Here is a 20,325-nt window from a genome sequence, read left to right as displayed (position 1 = left end):
GTAAAGGAGGGATTAGTTCTGATGTGGGGAGGAATAGAGTTCCATATTTTGGGCGCATTACCTGCAAATGATCTGGCTGCTGTTTTTTGTTTACGAGCTTTCAATGGAATGAGTAGAAGGGTATTTGAGCTTCTAAGATTCCTGTTCTGACCTGCTTTTTTGAGTTTGGGAGCCAGGTATTCAGGTTTGCCTGTGTGTTGGGCTTTGTGCGTAAGGCAAGCAGTTCTGAAATTAGCCCTCATTTCGACAGGGAGCCATTTGAGTTCTGAGTGCCGGTGAGATGTGCTCGTATTTCTTGAGTCCAGTGACCATTCTGGCAGCTGCGTTGAGGGTGGTTTTCAGGGGAGCAAGATGTGCTTTTGGAATTCATGTGAGGGCTGCATTACCGTAGTCTAGTCTTGACAGCACCAGAGATTGAGTGGCTTGTTTGAAATCTTTGGGAGGGATGAAACGTTTAATTTTGTTCAATAACTTTAGGTTGAGGAAGGCGCTCTTAGTCGAGTTCTTTATATGTTTGGTCATGTCCAGTTTCGGGTCTAGCGTGATACCTAGTGATTTAACAGAGTTTGCCAGGGTGATGTTTCCATTGAGAGCATCTGCTCCTACACCCCACTCCAAACCCTGCTTACTCTTCCACCCCATCTCTGAAGCGGAGATAATCAATCCAACGCCAAGCCCTCCGGGCACGTTTTAGACTATTTTCCTACGCTATTTTCTTTAGCCAATCTACCATTTGGGGGTTCTCTGCTTTGTTTGATATGAGGAGTAGTTCAATTTTGTCAGGGTTCAGTTTTAGATGATTGCTAGTCAACCAAAGTTGCACTTCCTTTAGTGTGCCATTGAGTCGTTCTGCAGCCTTTCCTGAAGCCAGATTGATGAGTCAAGAAAGTTGATACTCTCCATGTGTTGCGTTAGTTGTTGTAGTACACTTCTTTCAAGGATTTTGGTTAGAAGAGGGAGGTTGGAGACGGGTCCAAAGTTGTTTAAATCTGATGTATCAAGGCTAGGTTTTATCAGCAGAGGGGTGACTTGACCTACTTTGAGGCAGTCTGGAACGATTCCGTTATTTAGGGAACTGTTTATAATCTTGAACCAAAGTGGGTTTAGGGCGCATTTCAGTTTTTTGGTCATTTGCGTAGGAAAATAGTCTAAAACGTGCCCGGAGGGCTTGGCGTTGGATTGATTATCTCCGCTTCAGAGATGGGGTGGAAGAGTAAGCAGGGTTTGGAGTGGGGTGTAGGAGCAGTGTTGAGGGATCTTGTCGTGCCGCTGTTGAGAAGGGGGGGGGGGGGGCTGTTATGTACCAGAGGGAGTTCGATCTTATCATTGAAGAAGTGGGCAAAGGGATGCCTGAACAGTTCTCGTGGCTGGTTTGGATGTTTGTTGTCTGATGATATTGAAGAGCTCCTTGGGTCTGTTCTTTGCATTGTCCGGAGCGGAAAAACTTGGATTTTTTTTCTTTGATGTGATTGTTGAACTTCTTCCTGACTGATCTGAGTTGATCGCGGTGGATAATGGTAGGATTATTCCTCCAGCGTCTTTCAACTGCTCTCAATTGTCTCCTTTGTCCATTAATGTCTGAGTCAAACCATGATCTGGAAGGGATGGCTCTGCTTTTTTCTTTCTTTCAAGGGAGCTAGTTGATCCAGCAGGGCCCCCATGCTCGAATTGTAGAGCGAGGCGAGATCTGTTGTAGAGAGAAGCTTGTTGCCTCTGCGGAGTAGCGTACTTAGCCTCTCTTCCATGGCATCCAGAGGAATCTTGGTGAAATTTCGAGACCATTTAGGTGGGTCTTGTGTGGGGAGCCGGGATAGCACTTTTTGGTTGATATGGAATAGGATCATGTGATGGCCTGACCAGTCCACCGGAAGAATGTAGTCAATCGTGATTGCATCTCGCTGCTCGATGATGGCATCCAAGGTAGCTCCTTTGTTGTGAGTCTCCTCTGTGCAATGCTGGTATAGATTATTGTCACCTCGAAGATTATTTAGGGTCTGAATTAGCGAGTTGCTCGATTCATTCCATCGTAGGCTTCGATCACCCAAGATTAGATTGTTGGCGTCTCCGAGTGCACAGTGTGAAATCAGGTCGGAGAATTGTTCCCCGAATGAGGTAGTGTTACCTGGAGGGTGGTAGATAAGGTGACAGATTATTGGATCGTTGGCCTTGGATGTGATGTTAACAGTATGGCATTCAGAGGAGTTGTGTATACAAACGTCCATTTACGTGATGTCGATGTGGTCCTTGTAAAGGATAGCTATACCTCCACCACGTTGATCTTTCCTATCTTTGTTTATGATAGTGAAACCAGGCGGCACAAGCATATCTAAGCAAGGTGGGGAGGACTCATTTAGCCAAGTCTCTGTGATAAACGCAATGTCAATGTCTTTCGATAGGATGGCTTCTGCTAATTCAGTTGCATGTTTAGTGGCTGATCTGCAGTTGATGAGCAAGCAGTTGGTGGAGAGCCCTGATTTGCTGGTAGTGTTTCCCGGAGGGGCCCTAGGTAAGTAGGTGAGGAGGGGCGGGGGTCTGGAGGTTTTTGTGAGGGGGTAGCCTCTTCGGACGCCTGTGATTACTTGTATTTTAGAGTTATGGGAGGATGCGGACAGAGGGTTGTAACTGGATGCTAGAGCTGCTGCATCTTCTTCAGATCTAATGGGACGCTGTAGCTGGGTCTCGTGGGTAGTTGAAGCCCCTATCCGGTGCTTTTGAAGGATGGGGGTCTGTCCGAGTAGGAGACCCAGGTTGGAGTTGCTGGGGTTTTTGGGATTTATCAAGATTGGCTAGGATTTAGATTAGGCCCAGTACTATTATTCTAGCTGGCTTTCTAAGAGGGTCAGCCGGTGTGCTATGTTTTCGGGGCCTGGGGGGATGGCGGCTGGGTTAGGACCTTCCTGATGAGTAAGGAGCTGGACAGAGTAAAGTTTTTTTTTTTACTGTTCGTGTCTCCTGCTCTTTGTGTAGTTTAGCTGCCTCTTTTATCGGCCTTTGCTGAGGGGTGCCAAGGGTCATAACGGGAATTCAGCCTTGTGGTTTCTGCAGGGGTGGCATAGTGGGTGGTGGGCTTGGGTTCTACAAGGGTGTGAAAAAAGTCATGGGCCGGAGCCCACGGTGTGTGGTTCGCACGTTCTTGCTGGTGTAACTGGGAGAGCTGTTGGTTTTGATGATCATCGCAGGGTAGGGGGATGCCCTTTGCAGGGGCGTAGGAGTGAGTAGAGGTTCGGGTAGGGAGTGCAAGGGTACTGGGAATGAAAGTTTGCTCTATCTGGAGGGACAGGTTGTCCAGGGAAGGGGGTTGGACTGAGGAAGGTTGGAGTTTGTGGAGATGAGCGGTTCGGAGTGTAGGGAAGAGGGAGTCAAAAGCCTCTAAGTTCTCATTGTTGCTTGTTTGGGCGAATTCTTTATCTTCAGAGCAATTTTGCCTAGGACTTAAGAATTTGCCAATGGGTATACTCCACTTTAGTGCACAATGATGTCCACTATTAGCGTGCAGCAAGCTATTTGTATTTTTAGATATACAGTATATTTGTATGCAGATTTGGTTTACCTAGTTGTAAACTTTAACATCAAGAAATGTTCTGTCACATAGATTTCATGAGTAAATCTTAATTTCTGGGGATTATTGTTCAATGTTTTAATAAAATCATTAAGATCTCCTTCACTTCTATCCCAGATTAGAAACAAGTCATCAATAACAGGAACCCATAAAATCACGTTTCAAGCTTTCTGTACTTTGTTCTGTCCAGACAGTTCTCCTTCCCACCATCACATTGTTAAATTTGCAAAGGTGGAAGCACAAGATGTACCCCTGGCTGTCCTTTTCTTTTGTAAATACCCTTTATCAAAAAGAAACACATTATGTGTGAGACAGAATTCCAACATTTTCATGCTAATTTATGTATGGTCAAATAAGCTAAACGATCGGGACCTTAAAAAGTATCAAATGTCAAGGCACAGCCAACCTTGAATTAATTTTTGTAGCTTTTGAAATCAAATATACAACTCAAAACCACGTTTAAAAACTTCTTAGCATTACATCTAAAGAGAACACCATTAAATGAAAGGCAGAGAGCTCCATTTAGCACAAAAAAGCAGCATCACGCTAAGGATGCCGTTGGGCTTTCTTTTCCCTAGTACTGCCAAAGTGACAACTAGCCATATTAATAGTTAACCCTTCAGTTCCATATGATGTGGTTTTGAAGGACATAAGATGTTACATACATTCTGTGACTCCACATGTAAGGAGCAGGGTGGTTTATGAAACTAATGAAGAAACACCGGAAAGAGAACTAGTGGTATGGATATTAAGTAACTTCTGTATCGAGGGACTTTCATCAATATTCATGAATACTAATCAGACTTGCAAGTTGAACACTTACCTAAGACTGTACTTGAGCCACAAGAAAATGGAAGCCAGGAAAACTAATCATATTTTCCAAAAGAAAAACATACACGGTATGATCTTTAAATGTATCAAATAGTGAAGTTCTCCCCACCATGGATATATATCGTTACCATTCTGTTGACTGGATGACCTATATCCTTATACTGTTTGCACTTGGGGAACTAGGTTAGCTTTTAGCATTCCTTGGAAGAGCATCCGTTTTCTTGCTTTCTCTCCCTTTCCTGCAGGCTGCTTTCCCAGCCCCAACCTCTCCAAAAACTCTGGGTTGCTCCTCCAACCCCAGTTTGCTCCCCGGACATTCTGACTTGGCTATTTTTTATACCCCTGCTCATCGCCAATTACCCCACAACCTTCCAAACTCACCATTTTTCATCAGCATTTCTTCCTATCCATATAGATAAATTGCACTTATCGAATTATAAAACTTTCCCCCCCAACTGCCCCTCCCTCCCCACCCCCATAACAACTAAGATGGTTTCACAATTTATCCACTTTCTAATGTGGTTGTAAGATGCATCATGTGAAGTGAGGCAGCATCTTGCTGCCTGAGTGGTGTGTTGGGTTTGGCGTCTTGTCAATGCTTTTTTTAAGCAGTGAATGAGCTATCTACAGTAAAAATCTTTAAAATGTACTTTAACAACTGGAAAGAGGTTGTCAAAGAACGATGTTCTAGGAAGTTGTAAGATGTCTCATTCTTAAGATTAATAGAGGACTCCACATCATTAAGAAAGCATTGCTCCAGTACTGGACACTTTTGTTTTCTTTATACAAAATATTGTTTTTATGCAAGTTTGTTCAGTTGGATGAAGTAAAGAGAACCAAGGGTGCAACTGCAGAATTCATTATAAAGTTAAACTAAACCCAGTTTCCTTGTTAACCTTGAATCATCTCGAATCTTCACCATTTTAAATCATACTAACTAAATTTTAAAGCAAAAAAAAAAAATCTTTTTTTTAATCAATATAATTCCATAGTATTTGCACTGCCTGGCTTGAGAGCCTTCACAACATCTCCACAGTTTCTGAAAAGCTTGAATTTGTTGGCTCAAAATGAAGAAAAAAAACTTAAATGATCCCCCAAGAACACAACTCACAACTTCTGGATCATCTTCCGGTACAACTGTAGGTTTTCCTTCCTTTTTCAGTGCCTTCCTTTTTTCTTTCACCTGAAAAGTTAACACAAGAATCGATCAGCAAAAAAGAGGGATTCTTTGAAGATGATTTTATACGAAAATCTCACCCTTCAAAAGAAGAGCAGACTGTACTCCTTGATGTATTTTTAAGACATCCAGTACTAATGTCACAGGTTGGTGTGATGGATGTATCTTAAGAGGATGTAACAAAAAGAGTAGCACCTACTCTGTCAATGTGGTACAGTAATTTTACAGCTTAGAATTCCAGAAGGTAGGTGGCAAAGGCTACAGAGTACACATACAATCTAAAACAGTGAGTATAATTATTCAGAATTCCAATAAAAAAATTGAACCAATGAAATGTGTACATTGTATTAACCACTTAACTGCTGACCCTTTTGACCCATAGGACCCAGTTAAGTTATGTATTCGGATACCATAGAAGGTTACAATAAGACCAGGCCAAAAAGGCCTTTGCTTGTATCTTCTGGGTGAGCCACCTGGAAAGAGTAATTGGGCATTTGAAGCATTTTCCATGTCCTAACAGAACAAGGCATGTAAAGAAATACTAAAAAGAATGAGTAAATTCCTTTCTTATGAACAAAATTGTATAAGTGCAGCACTAACCAAATTTGTAAATAGATTTCTGGGAAGCATTCATTCAAATATTGTTCTCTCTGGTTATCTCCTGGCGCAAACAGTTCACTGCTGTTTCAATTGGAATTCCAAAAACTGGAAACATTGCCAGAAACTTCCATCAATACATGTATTTTTCCATTCCATGTTTTCACTTTCTGGCGACAGCTTGAATGTTAATAAATTAGATTACCTGTTTGAAGACCTAGTTTTAACTAATCATGACTCTCTGAAGACAGCAAGTTTCAATGTAAAGTTGTCAAACACACATCAGATAACAGTTCCTGACATACGTTGTACAAATGAGCCAAACTGTGACCATCATTCTGAGATTCAGTGATTGACATTAACTGACAGCAAGGGGGTGGTTTGTGAGGTAGTGGAAAATACAATGGGGTATAGAGTGTTATGAGGACATTCAGTGTGAGATAACATCCGATACATCCGCAATAGTGAGATTACATAATCCAAAAATACTGCATGAGTAGAAGTAAACTTGAGGGTGTAGCGTAAACTTAGTGGTTTTGGACTTTTGGTTTAGATGTCAAAGCTTAATTTTAGAGAAACTTGTGGCACCGAGGCTCACTTTTAAAGACTACAGAAAACTAGAATGATTTATTCCATAAGGGATCACATTACTTACTTATTGTAGTCTTTGAAATTAGGCTGAAAGGGGTTATGAGAATGGCTAGTGAAGCTTAATGGTTGGGTTTTGGGTTAAGCCGCAGGGTACCTAAATAATTACAAAGGTTTCAATGGTGTAATCTGGCGCTCCCTAATTTACAGCATGCTTGGGACAAATTTCACAATGAGCAGAGTCGAGAGAATACATAGAACCTGGAATTAAGCATACATATGTAGGATGTAGAGCTAATGCATATGTGCTGAGATATGTACTTTGCAAAAAGAACAATTGATGGACAGAATACAGAACAATGTCTTACATTTACCCCAGTACAGAGAACTGGGCCTAAATCCATTGTTTTTTTGGCTCCCCATGCAATTCCAGTTTGAACCCAGCCATATACAAATCAGTATTGACCCCGCGCCCAATGGGAACAGTCCAGCCCGAACTGCCAGGCCCTCCCTGGAAACAAGCATCCTAGGACCGGTTTCAGGGTTTCACTCCTCATCAGCCAGGATAGCTTGACTCCAGTGTCTTGGTGAGCACGGGACCCACGTCTGGGCATACCCGCCCAACTCAGGGGTGGCAAATGCAAAAAGAACAGTTGGACAGCATTCTGAACAATGTCATACATTCACCCCAGTACAGAGATCTGGGCCTAAATCCATTGCTTTTTACTTTGCCAGGAAAAGGAAATGGCATCCCACGCGAGATAAAGAACAGTAAACCTTCCACCCTGGTTAAACTGTTGAATGAGCTCATGGGCAGGGTGGTGTTCAACCGATCTGAAGGAAAAAAAGGAAACTCCCCAACATATAGATTTCCGAATTATGCCTTGTGAAGCAAAGTGCTTGCCTACGTCCTTCCCTTTTCAACTAAGAGTAGTCCATGGTTTGTACTGCCCTTGCACTACGATCCTAGTATCAGCAGCCTTGGGATGAAAAAGCCCAGACAAAACTGATTTGTTCTATTCTGGAAACTCGTTTAGCCATAGGAGAAAGTTAACATTTTAAGCTACAAGAATATGGAGAACATTTCAAATTCATTAGGCCTTCCCAGCAGCAGTGGAAGCAAGTTCTTGTCTTCCATCCAGTAAAGAGAGTTATGTTTCTGCGGGGCACTGCATTAAGACCCGCTACTGTACTCCCTCCTAATATTAAGCCACTTGCTAGACATGCAAATCGTGGGTCAATATTAGGAGAGCTAGGTTGGTTAGTATCCTACACACTTTTTTTGTTACAGTTTTATATAGCACAAACTCCACCCGAAGGTATCTGAGCGCTGTACACGAGCATCAGTTGCATTACAGACGGACATTCATTTTTAGGCATGGGAAGATTAAGTGCCGCGAGACTCGAACCTGCTTCCCCGGCTTCAAACTCGCCCGCCCTACCCTTTAAGTCACAACATCTAACTACGTGTGGCTTCACTTCAAAAACAAGAACTGCAGTAGCATTAGAAGGAAATCAACTAGTACAAAATCATTACACAAAAAGAAAGCAGCAAACCGATAACTTACAATGTGGTCAATATATTCCTGACCAGCTTGTATGACATCCAAAGCTCGTTTCTTTTGCTCAGGGTCCAGTAACATCTTATACGCTTTGTCCACAGCTGAAAAAATAAATACCATTCCTATATTAGTGCTGCAATAAGAAGCTAATTTTGGGTTGTTTCAACTCGAATACACATAAACGGGAACAAATATCTTTAGTTATTAGAAATTTAATCTGATTCACAAAGCAAAACACCAATCTGTGTGGCATCAGGTGATAACTATTTAGGTTAGTGAATGAGGACTACAGTAGTCACCTATTTGTGTGGGTGAAACTTGAAAAGAATGTTTCACACAAATAGGTCATAGAATACCAGGAGACTCCAAAGCTCCAGTGTGATTTTGTAGCAAGAAATATTATAAGGACAAAGTGAACTTTACAGTATCCCTTATACTCTTAGGCATAAGGTTTTGAAAATTATCAATTCTTGACACTTTGCCATTTACAACAAAAATGAAAACTACATTTCAAAGATCTATGTAGATTCAATATGTAGTCTCTCCGTCTGCCGTGTGCAGATGCAGGCCTGTGTCAGTTGCCATGCCACAGTTCTCAGCTGGATATTAGTGGCTTACAATGAGAAGAGCAAGACAGCCACTCAAAAGCCAAAGAAAAAGTTACACACTTCTAATCTCGGTTTTCTATCATGGAAATTCCTTTGGAAATAAAAGCATCAGAATATTCCTCCTTTGTACACAAACTGATAAATGCTTTCAAATTCTTTCGACAGTGTAAACATAGCCAGTTGAGGTCATCATTTTCTTTTTTCAAAGAAAATATAATGAGCAATAATAGTCAAACATTAACAGTAAAAACGAATTGAGCTGTGAACGTCACAGTTCATTTTCATCTTACAAACAAATCATTTAACATGATATGTGCAAATAGGCACTACTTTTGACACTGCTCCTTCAAGGTTCAAAGGACCTACCATATTCCAAGTACGGCAGTAGAAGTCACAGCAACGGTCCAAATGATAAAATTCAAGGTATGCTTCTGGTTTAATGGGAGGAATAGGAAGTTGTTTATACTTTGAAAGATACAATTGATGGATAGTATTATGAGGAAAGAAAATGTTACATCCTCTGTAACTAACTCTTCGACGTGTGCAGTACTGTAGATTCAAATGCTCTGCATACTCTTGCCATCTAATGTTGGGTTAGACGTTTGCAACTCGTTTGAGTCACAAGACCTGCTGTGTCTAATCCCTCGGTCCAGAATGCATCAGCAAGTCTCCACCTCAGAAGTTTTCTCTTCAGCTGGGAGAGTAGTAAAGTAGAGTGCAGTGTCTAAGACCGAGTGTGCAGTGCATGAGCAGACCCACTGATCTGATGCAATGGTTCCCCAGTGTAATAAAAGTTTGGAGTCCTTCTCAATCCGATCTAGTGTGATCAAAAAATGATAGGGTAGGATGGAGGGGGGGGGGGGGGGGGGGTAGTCACTTTTTGTACCAGAGGAACACTTGGTAGGGCCACCTCTACTTCTCCCCCTGCCATTTCCTCTGTAGGCCCCTATTTGAAATTACTTTTTTTTTAGGGCAGTTGGTACTCCATGTGAGAAGGTTTTTGCCCCGAGCCCCATTGTCTCCCTTGGTATGCTGCTTGTGAAAAGCAGGCTTTAGAGTGGGGAAACATAGGAAACCTACAGACTTTTCTACAATTGCATGAAGCTGGCTCTGTATAAATACTATACCAAAAAGAGGTATAGTGTGCACAGAGTCCAGTGAGTCCCCAAAGGTATAGCAGAGGATAAAGTAGATAATACCTTACTCTCAATTTAGTGGTAGGTGGGCTGAGCAGTTTGGCTTATCAGAGAGTGGTGCTAATGCATTTGGTGTACATACTCATACAAAGAAGGAATACATACTCAATAACTAACTCCAGGCCAGTGGTTTGTACAATATTACTTTAGTTACTTTTATTCTAGGAACCAAGTTGAACTCTGTTACTAATAAGTTGACTTTTCAATTAAGCAATATTTTCAGGTTATTACTGGCAAAAGGTTTGTATAGCATCAATACAATGCTTTAAATGTGCATGTAACACTTTTCAATGTAAAAAAAGATACTTTGAATGGAGGATCAACACTTAGGATTGCATTGGTATCTCACTGTAAAGTATTATGGGATGAAAGACAGGTGAGTAACTTGCAGGTAAATAAACGGTTTTCAGATTCAGTCTCCGGGGTTGTGGTCAACACAGGGCAGAGGTCGAATCAAGATAGGTACTACACCACCAGCGGCACTGGGGCGGCAGGGTGCAGAGGTCACTGGGACCAGTGTTATCCTATGGAGCCTGAGGGCAGCTCGGAAAGGCACTGGTTGCATATAAAGTACCTGTGGGTCAGGGAAACCGGCCCTGGGAGTTGAGGGCAGCATTGGAGGGGCCACCAAATAGCACAGAGACTGCATCACTAGCAGCACAGGGGCGGCCAGGTGCAAAGGAGGCGTTCGGGGCCCTGTAGAAATCAACAGAGATCCTCAGTTGGAGAGAACGACTGCAAGCGTGTACCAGAAGACTGGCTGGAGGAATCCAACAACTGGAGAGGTGAGTTGGACAGTGGGGGGATGCCGGGACACAGTCAGTTATGCACACCCAGGGCTGGCTTTAAGAATCGTGTTTCTCTCACCGGATCCGGTCTTGGTCAGGGGGACCCTTCAAGCGGAGTCTGCAGGCATCATGGGGAAGATCAGGAGAGGTCATCCAATGCTGGATCCCAGGTCAGGATCGCCAGGGAGACGTCATTGGGTTGCTGGCCCAACTGGACTCAGGCCATGGGCGTCAGGTGCAGAGTGGTGCAAGTGTCAGGGATCCACCTGAATCTGGAGTCCTTGAGATGGGTTCTTTCTGGAAAAATCCGGTGACCACGGGAGAAGAGATTTTTTGTTGAAGACAGCACCTGGGGTTCTTGGAGGCTGCTGGCTATGGACCACGCCGGTTTCTTGGGAGCAGGGTCGCAGGAGGCAGAGACAGGCCAGTAGGGCTGGGGCCAAGTTCATTGTCGTCATCTTCTCCACTGCTGCACAGCACTTCGGTCCTTCTTGGTAGGTTGTCGAATCTGAGGAAAAAAGTTCAGGGTAGTCCTTAAATATCAAATTTAAGGGAGTTACTGAGGTTGGCGGCAGCAATCCAATGGCTACTGTCCCTTAGGGTGACTCCGCACTTTGGGTGCCCCCTCACTTTGGGGAGCGGAGCACATCCCCATTGAGCCTAATTCTCCAAACCAAGAAGGAGAATTTTCAAGAGTGGAGTTCACCTCAGCTCCTAGGGATGTGCCAGCCCAAGGGGCCAAGGTGGACACTCCTACTCTGCTTACTAATTTTCCCACCTGTCCTGCCGCCAAAAATGGGGCATGGACAGGGGGGGGGGGGGGGGGGGGGGAGGAGACCGCTCCACTAGTTGGAGCTGCCTAAATCAGCATAACACAATGAGAGCGCCTTTGAGGCTTACCACCAAGTGTTGCTGTTCCTGCTAGGGGGATGTGAGAAGCACCTCCACCCACAGCAGGCTTTGTTTCTGACCACTGAGAGCACAAAGGCTCTCACCCCATGATGCCGGAAACCTGTCTGGTGGTGGATGGCTGTCAGGGATTGGTCAGCCAATACACTAGGTGTTGGTAATTTTTCAGTGGGCACCTCCAAGATGCTCTTTGAGTGAATTTTATAATAAATCCAATACTGGCATCAGTGTGGGTTTATTATGCTGAGAAGTTCCATATCAAACTTCGCAGTCTTCGGTAAAGCCATCATGGAGCTGTGGCGCTCGTGTTGACAAACTCACCAGCCTAAGCACTCAAAACGCCTTCACTACACTTACAGTGTCCAAGAATGAACTCAGACACTGTAGGGACATACTGCTAATGCAGTTATGCCCTCACCTGTGGTATAGTGCACCCTGACCTAGGGCTGTAAGGACTGCCAGCGAGGTGACTTACCGATGCCATAGGCAGTAGTGGGTAGGCATGGCACCCAGGTAGGTATAACATGCAGCGAGGAGCGACATTTCACTCCCAATCCAGTTGCACAGCAAAAAGCGATTTAGCAAAGTAGCTCCATTTTTTTTACTATCTTTTATCCATTTACTCCATGTTTTATTCACGTTTGTTTGAAAATCTGCTTGAGCATCTTGTCGCCACATGCAGGGTATCATACTGTTTCAACAACTTCTAATGCTCAGAATGTGCCCATCCAGGCCTCTATAAAGAACACGATAGAAACGTATGATTCATCCAACGCAGTGTTCTTTATTGTAACCCAATGCATTTCGGGCTTAACACGCCCTTCTTCGGGGGTAACTGCAACAACTACTGCACACCAGCGATCCCGCGTCCATTTTCGTGCGAGGATCGCTGGTGTGCAGTAGTTGTTGCAGTTACCCCCGAAGAAAGGCGTGTTAAGCCCGGAATGCATTGGGTTACAATAAAGAACACTGCGTTGGATGAATCATACGTTTCTATCGTATTCTTTATAGAGGCCTGGATGGGCACATTCTGAGCATTAGAAGTTGTTGAAACAGTATGATACCCTGCATGTGGCGACAAGATGCTCAAGCAGATTTTCAAACAAACGTGAATAAAACATGGAGTAAATGGATAAAAGATAGTAAAAAAAAATGGAGCTACTTTGCTAAATCGCTTTTTGCTGTGCAACTGGATTGGGAGTGAAATGTCGCTCCTCGCTGCCTGTTGTATTAACCGTGTGCCACCCGGGCAAGGCACAATTCCAGTATGCACGCACACTTGGATGAGTTTCTTGGATTAAAATGGACAAATGAAGAATCATGGTGTGCATCCCTTCACTTTTGCTGAAGTACCCAGGTAGGTATGCCATGTTGACTCTTAGTTTAGTCACAATATAACACATAGCCTGCAATGGCAGTGTGTAGGTGTTTGTTGTGGGGCCTCTCAGGGTGGCACTCTACATGCTGCAGCCCTAAAGGACCCTCTCTGGTCAGAAGGCCCTTGGTACCTTTTACAAGGGACTTATATGTGGCCCAGAAGTGTGCCAATTGTGGGCGCAATGGTACAGTTTTGAGAAAGAACAGAGGTGCTGGGCCTGGTTAGCAGGGTACCAGGACACACTCAGTGAAGTTAGCATAAGGTATCTGGGAAAAAGTTAGGGGGTAAACTTGCAAAAAGGGGCACTTTCTTACAACATTATATTAGGAGTTTAAAAAAGAACTATGGTAGAATACAGACTACATCCAAATGTCCAGCTTTACTGAAAACGCACAATTTGGACAATTCTTTACTTTTCACACAAAAAGAGGCCATTAAATTTGTTTTGAAGGATGCGCACAATGGTGTCCAAAAGACAAATAAGACCATTTAATTGGCACAGAGTCAATGAAGAGGCTTAACTGAATATGTGGACGGTATTTGGACACTCCTTGATGGATGGTATCCATCTTAAAATGGACTGTTATTCCTGAAAGAGCTGTGAAAATGAAGCCCCAATATACGTGAAGCGATAGGGTGGGAGATAGCACGGGAAATTCAGGTGGTGTTGTTGGGCTTGCTGCCCAGACCTAAGGAGAAGACACTGAGTAGATTTATCCTCTTGGGACTGGTATTGGCGATGAGGCGGATTACCATATCATGGCTGAACCGACGAATGCCAAAAGCGATGCAATGGACACAAGACATGATGGAATGGGCGACAGGCGAAATGCTCAGAATGCAACAGACTAGGAGGGATGAAAAGGTGAAAGACTATGTGCGGGAATGGAGGGCGATATTAGGTGAATTGACAATACGGCTAGTGAACTGAATGAGGAAGATGGCGGGACTGCACAGACAGGGCATGGGTCTCGGGAAGCGCAGGCGACAGGTAAACAACTCCTTAGGAACAATGAATGGATATGGACAGTACAGTTACGAGATCTGTAGTTACATTGAAAGAAAATACCAGACATGGCAAGGGAGGGGTGTTTGAAGTTGAGGGCAGGGGGAGTTGGTGGGTGGGAGGGGGATTACATAGACACTGGCAGGCCCTGGACATTTAACATGGAGGATAATATGGGATAATCCGTGGAGACTGGAATGGGATAAAGGAACATGTATGCTGCTGGAGCTTTCTTAGATTCGGATTGGTTTGGAAGATAATATATAATGTAATAAGATGATACATGCTGTGTTTATCCAGTTTTTGATGCTCCGCATAGGTGTTCACGAGGACATATAAAGCGTTTTTTTTTAATGGTAATGCAAAATGTCAATAAAGATAAATTTAAAAAAAACAAAATGAAGCCCTAATATGCATTCTTTTCTTTGGTTATGAACCCAAGAGTGACTGCACACATGAACAGGTGGGTTTGGCATTGATGACGGATCGAATAGTTTCTTACCTGTCGGTGTAGTTTTGCAGCTTGAAGATCTTTCTGGATTCACTATGCTGTGCATTATTCTGCGGTCTAGTGGTTGGGTCCGGAATCGTAGTCTTTTCTTTCTTTTTTTTTTCCCCGTAGCCCAGGTGGGTGTCGACGTCCCACCTTTTGGTGTCCTTCCGGTGACGTCGGCATGCTTCCTGCGGAAGCTCCCACCCTTGGGCGCCATCTTCGGATTCTTTTTTTCCCGTTTGTGTTCTGTTTCCGAATAGTATGGCAATGTTTCAATATTTTGTTTCACCGCTTTTTCCTTCAAAAGTCTGTTAAAGTCTTTTCCCCGTTTTTACCACCTCTTTCTCCAGTCTCATCTTTCTGACGGAGGTGGGTGGGTTCGCTAGTGAATACAGAAAGATCTTCAAGCTGCAAAACTACACCGACAGGTAGGAAACTATTCGTTTTGCAGCGTGAGTCTTTCTGGATTCACTATGCTGTGCATGGACTTTGTAGCGGTTTGTTATCATTGTGGCGGCTGGGTGGAAGATGAGCATTGGGTTTTGAATATGTGTTGAAGCACTTTGTCCTACTTGTGCTTCTATGTTCATTTGTATGTCCACACAGTATTGTTTTGTGAACGTGTGCACTGAGGCTCATGTTGCCGCCAGGCATATGTCCTGAATGGGAGTATTGGCCAGGAAGGCTATTGTTGCTCCCTTTTTCCTGGTCGAATGGGCCGCGTGCAATCTGCTAGTTCTTGCCCAGCTTGTTTGTGGCAGAATAGTATTGCTTGTGCGATCCATCGTGCAATTGTCCCCTTGGTAACTGCTTTCCCCATGAAACTGTCTGCGAAAGACACAAAGAATGTTTTTTTTTTCTTTGATTCTTAGTTCTCTCTATGTAGTGCATGACTACAAGTCTGGCGTCCAGATTGTGCAGTGCCCTTTCTGCGTTTGTCGTTGGTTTCTGGAAGAAACTAGGTATTGGAATAGTTTGGTTGATTTGGAACTTAGACACCACCTTTGGCATAAAGTGAGGGTCCGTTCTAATCACCACCCTATTGTTGTGAATTTGTATGTAGGGTTCTTGTAGCATTAGCGCCTGTAGCTCGCTCATCCTGCGTAGCGAGGTGATTGCCACCAGGAAAGCTGTTTTCAAAGTTAGCATTTGTAGGGAGGCCTTATGGATCGGTTCAAAGGGCGCTTTTATAAGTTCCGTCAGTACTAGGTTTAGGTTCCACGCTGGTGCTGGTAACCTCTTTGGCGGTGCGATCCTCTTTGCACCTTCCATGAATCTTTTTACAATCTGTGAAGTAAAAAAGCTTTTCCCTGTCTCTCCTCTAGTGTAAGCGACTATGGCTGCCAGGTGTACCCTTAGCGAGGATGAGCTCAGATTAGCCTCGAGCAGGTGCGCAAGGTATTTTAGCACTGTTGAGTCTCTTGTCATCTTGTTGGGCAGTTTTTCCTTTCTGCACCATTGTGTGAACCTCTTCCATTTGGCAACGTAGCACTTCCACGTGCTAGGTCTTCTTGCCTCTCGAAGTACCTTCAGGGTGCTCTCAGGTAATTTAAGGTGTGAGAACTCTATGTCCTCAGGAGCCAGGCTGAGACTTTCCGGCTCTGGATGCGACACCTCTCCGTTTTGCATGGAGAGTAGGTCTTTCCTTCTCCCAAATCTGTGTGGTGCACTCCGTGTCATCTCCATAATCTGCGAGTACCAGGTCTGTCTGGCCCACTGTGGTGCCACCAGTATCAGGGTAATGTTGCTCATCCTGCACTTGCTGAGTACCTTGTGTATCAGGTGGATTGGCGGAAAAGCGTAAGCAAATGTCTTTGACCAGCTTATCCATAGGGCATTCCCCAGTGACCCTTCCCCTGGTTGCCTGGATGGGAAGTGCTGGCATTTTGCATTCTGGCGTTGCAAATAGGTCTATCGATGGTGTTCCCCACCTGTCGAAAAGTCTCCTTGTCTCTTGGGCATTGAGCTCCCATTCGTGTGAAGCGGAGGTCTGTCTGTTTAGCCAGTCGCTTCCACGTTGTCCTTCCCTGGCAGATGAATCGCCAGTAGGTCTATTTTTAGTGGGATGGGCCATCTCCATATTTCCCGCGCTAGTTCTGACAGCGGAGCGGATTGTGTTCCTCCCTGCTTGTTTATGTAGAACATCCCTGTTGTGTTGTCTGTCTGGATCAACACCGTTTGGTTGTACAGCTTCATCTGGAATGCTTTTAGTGCGAGGAAAATGGTCTTTAGTTCCAGGTAATTGATGTGTTTGACCGCATCCGTTGGTGTTCACAGACCCCTCACCCTGAGTTTTTTCATGTGTGCTCCCCATCCCTTCTGGGATGCATCTGTGGTGATGGTCACCGTTGGTGTTGGTGGTGTTAGAGGCTTCCCTTTTGTTATGTTTCCTTTGTTCCACCATGATATCTCCTCATGCACTGTGTGTGTTACAACCACTAGGTCCTCCCAACACCCTGTAGCTTGTGACCATTGGTCCTGTAGCCACTCCTGGAGAGGTCTCATGTGGAGTCGTACATTTGGCACTATGTGTATGCATGAGTCCATCATGCCCATCATCTTGCTCGCCGTCCTCACTGTCAGAGCACGCCCCTTCTGGTAGAGGTGTGCCTCCAACAGTGCCAGCGTTCTCTTCTCGCTGGGGAACACCTTCTTCTGTACGGTGTTAATCTGTGCACCCAGGACATTTTTTACTTGTTCTGGGTTCATTGAGGATTTTCCCGAGTGAATGGAGAAACCCAGGGCCATCAGCGTGTCTGTCACTCGCTGTGCGTGCCGTTTGCATGTCTTGTATGACCTTACCTTTATTAGCCAGTCGTCCAGGTAAGGGTATACGTGGATCCCTTCCCTCCTTAAGTGTGCTGAGACTGCTGCAAGGCACTTTGTGAATACCAGTGGTGCTGATTTCAGTCGAATGCCAGTGCCGTGAATTGATAGTGATCTGTGTTGATGACAAAACTTAGTAGATGTTTGTGCCGCCTGTTCATTGGGATGTGCAGGTAGGCATCTTTGAGGTCTATGGTGACCATGAAGTCCCCGCCTTGTATCTGTGGAAGGACCTCTTCTAGGGACGTCATTTAGAATTTTGGGGTTTTTATGCATTTGTTGAGGAACCTAAGGTCCAGGATGGGTCTCATTGTTTCGTCTACCTTTGGTACCAGGTAGTACGTAGAGTACACCCCCTTGTTCCTCTCTATGGGAGGTACAAGCTCGATAGCCTCCTTCTGCAGGAGTTCTTGTGCTTCCCTCTGAAGTAGCTCTAGTTCCTCCTTTGCTAGTGCTCTTCTTTTTGGTTTTTTGTTTGGTGGTGTTCTTTCCAACTCTATGCAATATCCGTACTGTATGGTGTTGAGAATCCATCTGTCTGTAGTTATTTTCTTCCACTACTGGAAGAAAAGGTTCAGTCTTCCTCCCACCGGTGTTACGTGCTCTTGGATGTTTAGTCCGAGCCACTCCTTTGTTTATCTGTGTTCCACCCGTGGAGTTTTTGAAAGGGTGTGCACTGGTAGTGTGGCAGTCACTTGGAGTTCTTTAAAGGCCTCTCTGCCTTGTCCTATGATGCTTTCGAGCACTGGCAGGTACTGGCTCCTAGTTTGTATTGGCAGCAGTGTTTCCACGAGGAAATCCGCCTTCGGCTGTTCCTCTTCGAGTTTTACTCTGAACACTGATGCTGCGTTCTTGATGACTTCATTGTAAAGTCCAATGTCGTCAGGTGGCGAGGGCCTCGCCGGATATATGTCCACTCCCTCTTCTGGACTCTCTGCTTCGAGGTCCTGCCACTCTAGGTCCTGTGTGTTCAAGTATGTCGAGTCTTGAAAGGTCCTCTAGTCGTCATCTTACTCCTCATCGTAGTAGGCTTTTCGGCGGTGCCTCGACCTCTTCTTCCTCGACGAACTCGACCACCGGTGGCTTTCGCTTTGACGGAATTGTATACTCTTTCATCCTTTCGTCAAAGTCTTTCTTTCGCTGCAAGATGTTCTCCATCTCTGCCTCGAGTCTTGTCTTCTTTCTTTCCATCTCGGCCGCCTGTTCGGCGTCGATTGGTTGTGCCGGTCTCTTGGTCTGGCTTGATGGCGTCGAGACTGGGTTTGGCGTCGAGACTGGGTTTGGCGTCGAGACTGGGTTTGGCGTCGAGACTGGGTTTGGCGTCGAGACTGGGTTTGGCGTCGAGACTGGGTTTGGCGTCGAGACTGGGTTTGGCGTCGAGACTGGGTTTGGCGTCGAGACTGGGTTTGGCGTCAAGACTGGGTTTGGCGTCAAGACTGGGTTTGGCGTCAAGACTGGGTTTGGCGTCAAGACTGGGTTTGGCGTCAAGACTGGGTTTGGCGTCAAGACTGGGTTTGGCGTCAAGACTGGGTTTGGCGTCAAGACTGGGTTTGGCGTCAAGACTGGGTTTGGCGTCAAGACTGGGTTTGGCGTCAAGACTGGGTTTGGCGTCAAGACTGGGTTTGGCGTCAAGACTGGTCTTGTGTCCTTCGTCGAGGTCGAAGAGATCTTCGGCGTCAAGCGTTCCTTTTCGTGGGCGTTTTTCGACGACCTTGGCTAGTCAACGCCCTTCGGCGCCTGGGAGTCCTTCTGTGAGGATCCGCTGGCCCTGGGTGTTGCCACGGACGTCGGCGCTTTCGGGGTCTTGCCCTCGTTTTTTCGAGAGTCTTGGGTAGACTGTCGAGTCTTCTTGGGCCTTTTTGGGGCGTCGAGTCTCCTACCTTTTCTGGAGTCTTCGTATTATCGGTCTCTACGACTGTGTAGCCGTCGTCTTCTTCGGCGACGTAATCCTCCTCGTCGGTCGAGTCTCCAAGTCTCGAAGGGACGGTGGCTGACCCTTGCCCTGCACGGCGAAATTAGCTCTTCTTTGCCTCTCTCTCACTCGAAGGGTCTTCGGCGTAAAGGCGGAGCAGGCGTTGCAGTCCCTGCTTTCGTGGTCGACCGGCAGGCAGAGGTTGCAGACTGGATGTTGGTCTTTCTGCGCGTACTTGTGGTGACAGTTCCGGCAGAATTTGAATGGTGTGTTGTCCATCTCTTGCGTTCAGGGGGCCCCCTGATTGCGCATTCTCTTCTGGACGTCTAAGTTCTTCGAAGATCCTCTTCCTTAGTCGTCCCCTTCGCTGATGTAGTCTCACTTCGTCTTCTCGTTTCTTCCCAAAAACTTGGCTTTTGGCTTCTCTTTTCTCCAAATCTCTGGAGCCCTCTCAGGAACGATCCAGACCAAACGGCGGAAAAAAGAATCTGAGGATGGCGCCCAAGGGTGGGAGCTTCCGCAGGAAGCATGCCGGCGTCACCGGAAGGACACCAAAAAGTGGGACGTCGACGCCCACCTGGGCTACGATTCCGGACCCAACCACTAGACCGCGGAATAATGCACAGCATAGTGAATCCAGAAAGATTCACACTGCAAAACTGGAGGTTCCAAGCTTGGTTTCTGGCTTTACCAGAACTTACTTGGAATCTTCCAATCCCCCTCGTATTTCAGGCGATGCTGGTGGGACCTAGATATTTTGGACAAGTTTCCACATTCACTCTGGAGGGTGTGGGCAGCTGTAACTAACAGTATGGATAAGCATTGAAAAAAGTGGTTTAGGTGGTGCTTGCAAAAGGACCTGTACTCTTGTAACCAGGTTATCAAAAACCTACTT

The 20,325-nt window shown here is 45.3% G+C and overlaps 1 protein-coding gene across 1 annotated transcript in view; it reads right to left on the bottom strand.

Moving 5' to 3' along the window:
* Positions 1–20,325, bottom strand: part of DNAJC8 (DnaJ heat shock protein family (Hsp40) member C8) — a 230,406-nt gene that overhangs the window by 68,817 nt on the left and 141,264 nt on the right. The window contains exons 5-6 of the mRNA XM_086957494.1: positions 8,321–8,415; positions 5,502–5,573 (exon numbers count right to left, since the gene is read on the bottom strand). Coding sequence (XP_086813620.1) covers positions 5,502–5,573; positions 8,321–8,415 — 167 coding nt within the window. The remainder of the gene's footprint in view (positions 1–5,501; positions 5,574–8,320; positions 8,416–20,325) is intronic.

Source organism: Lissotriton vulgaris, chromosome 2_1 (assembly GCF_964263255.1).
Source record: "Lissotriton vulgaris chromosome 2_1, aLisVul1.2, whole genome shotgun sequence".
NCBI lineage: Eukaryota > Metazoa > Chordata > Amphibia > Caudata > Salamandridae > Lissotriton > Lissotriton vulgaris.
Note: the sequence above shows the minus strand (reverse complement) of the source record. Positions and strands in the feature narration are given on the sequence as shown.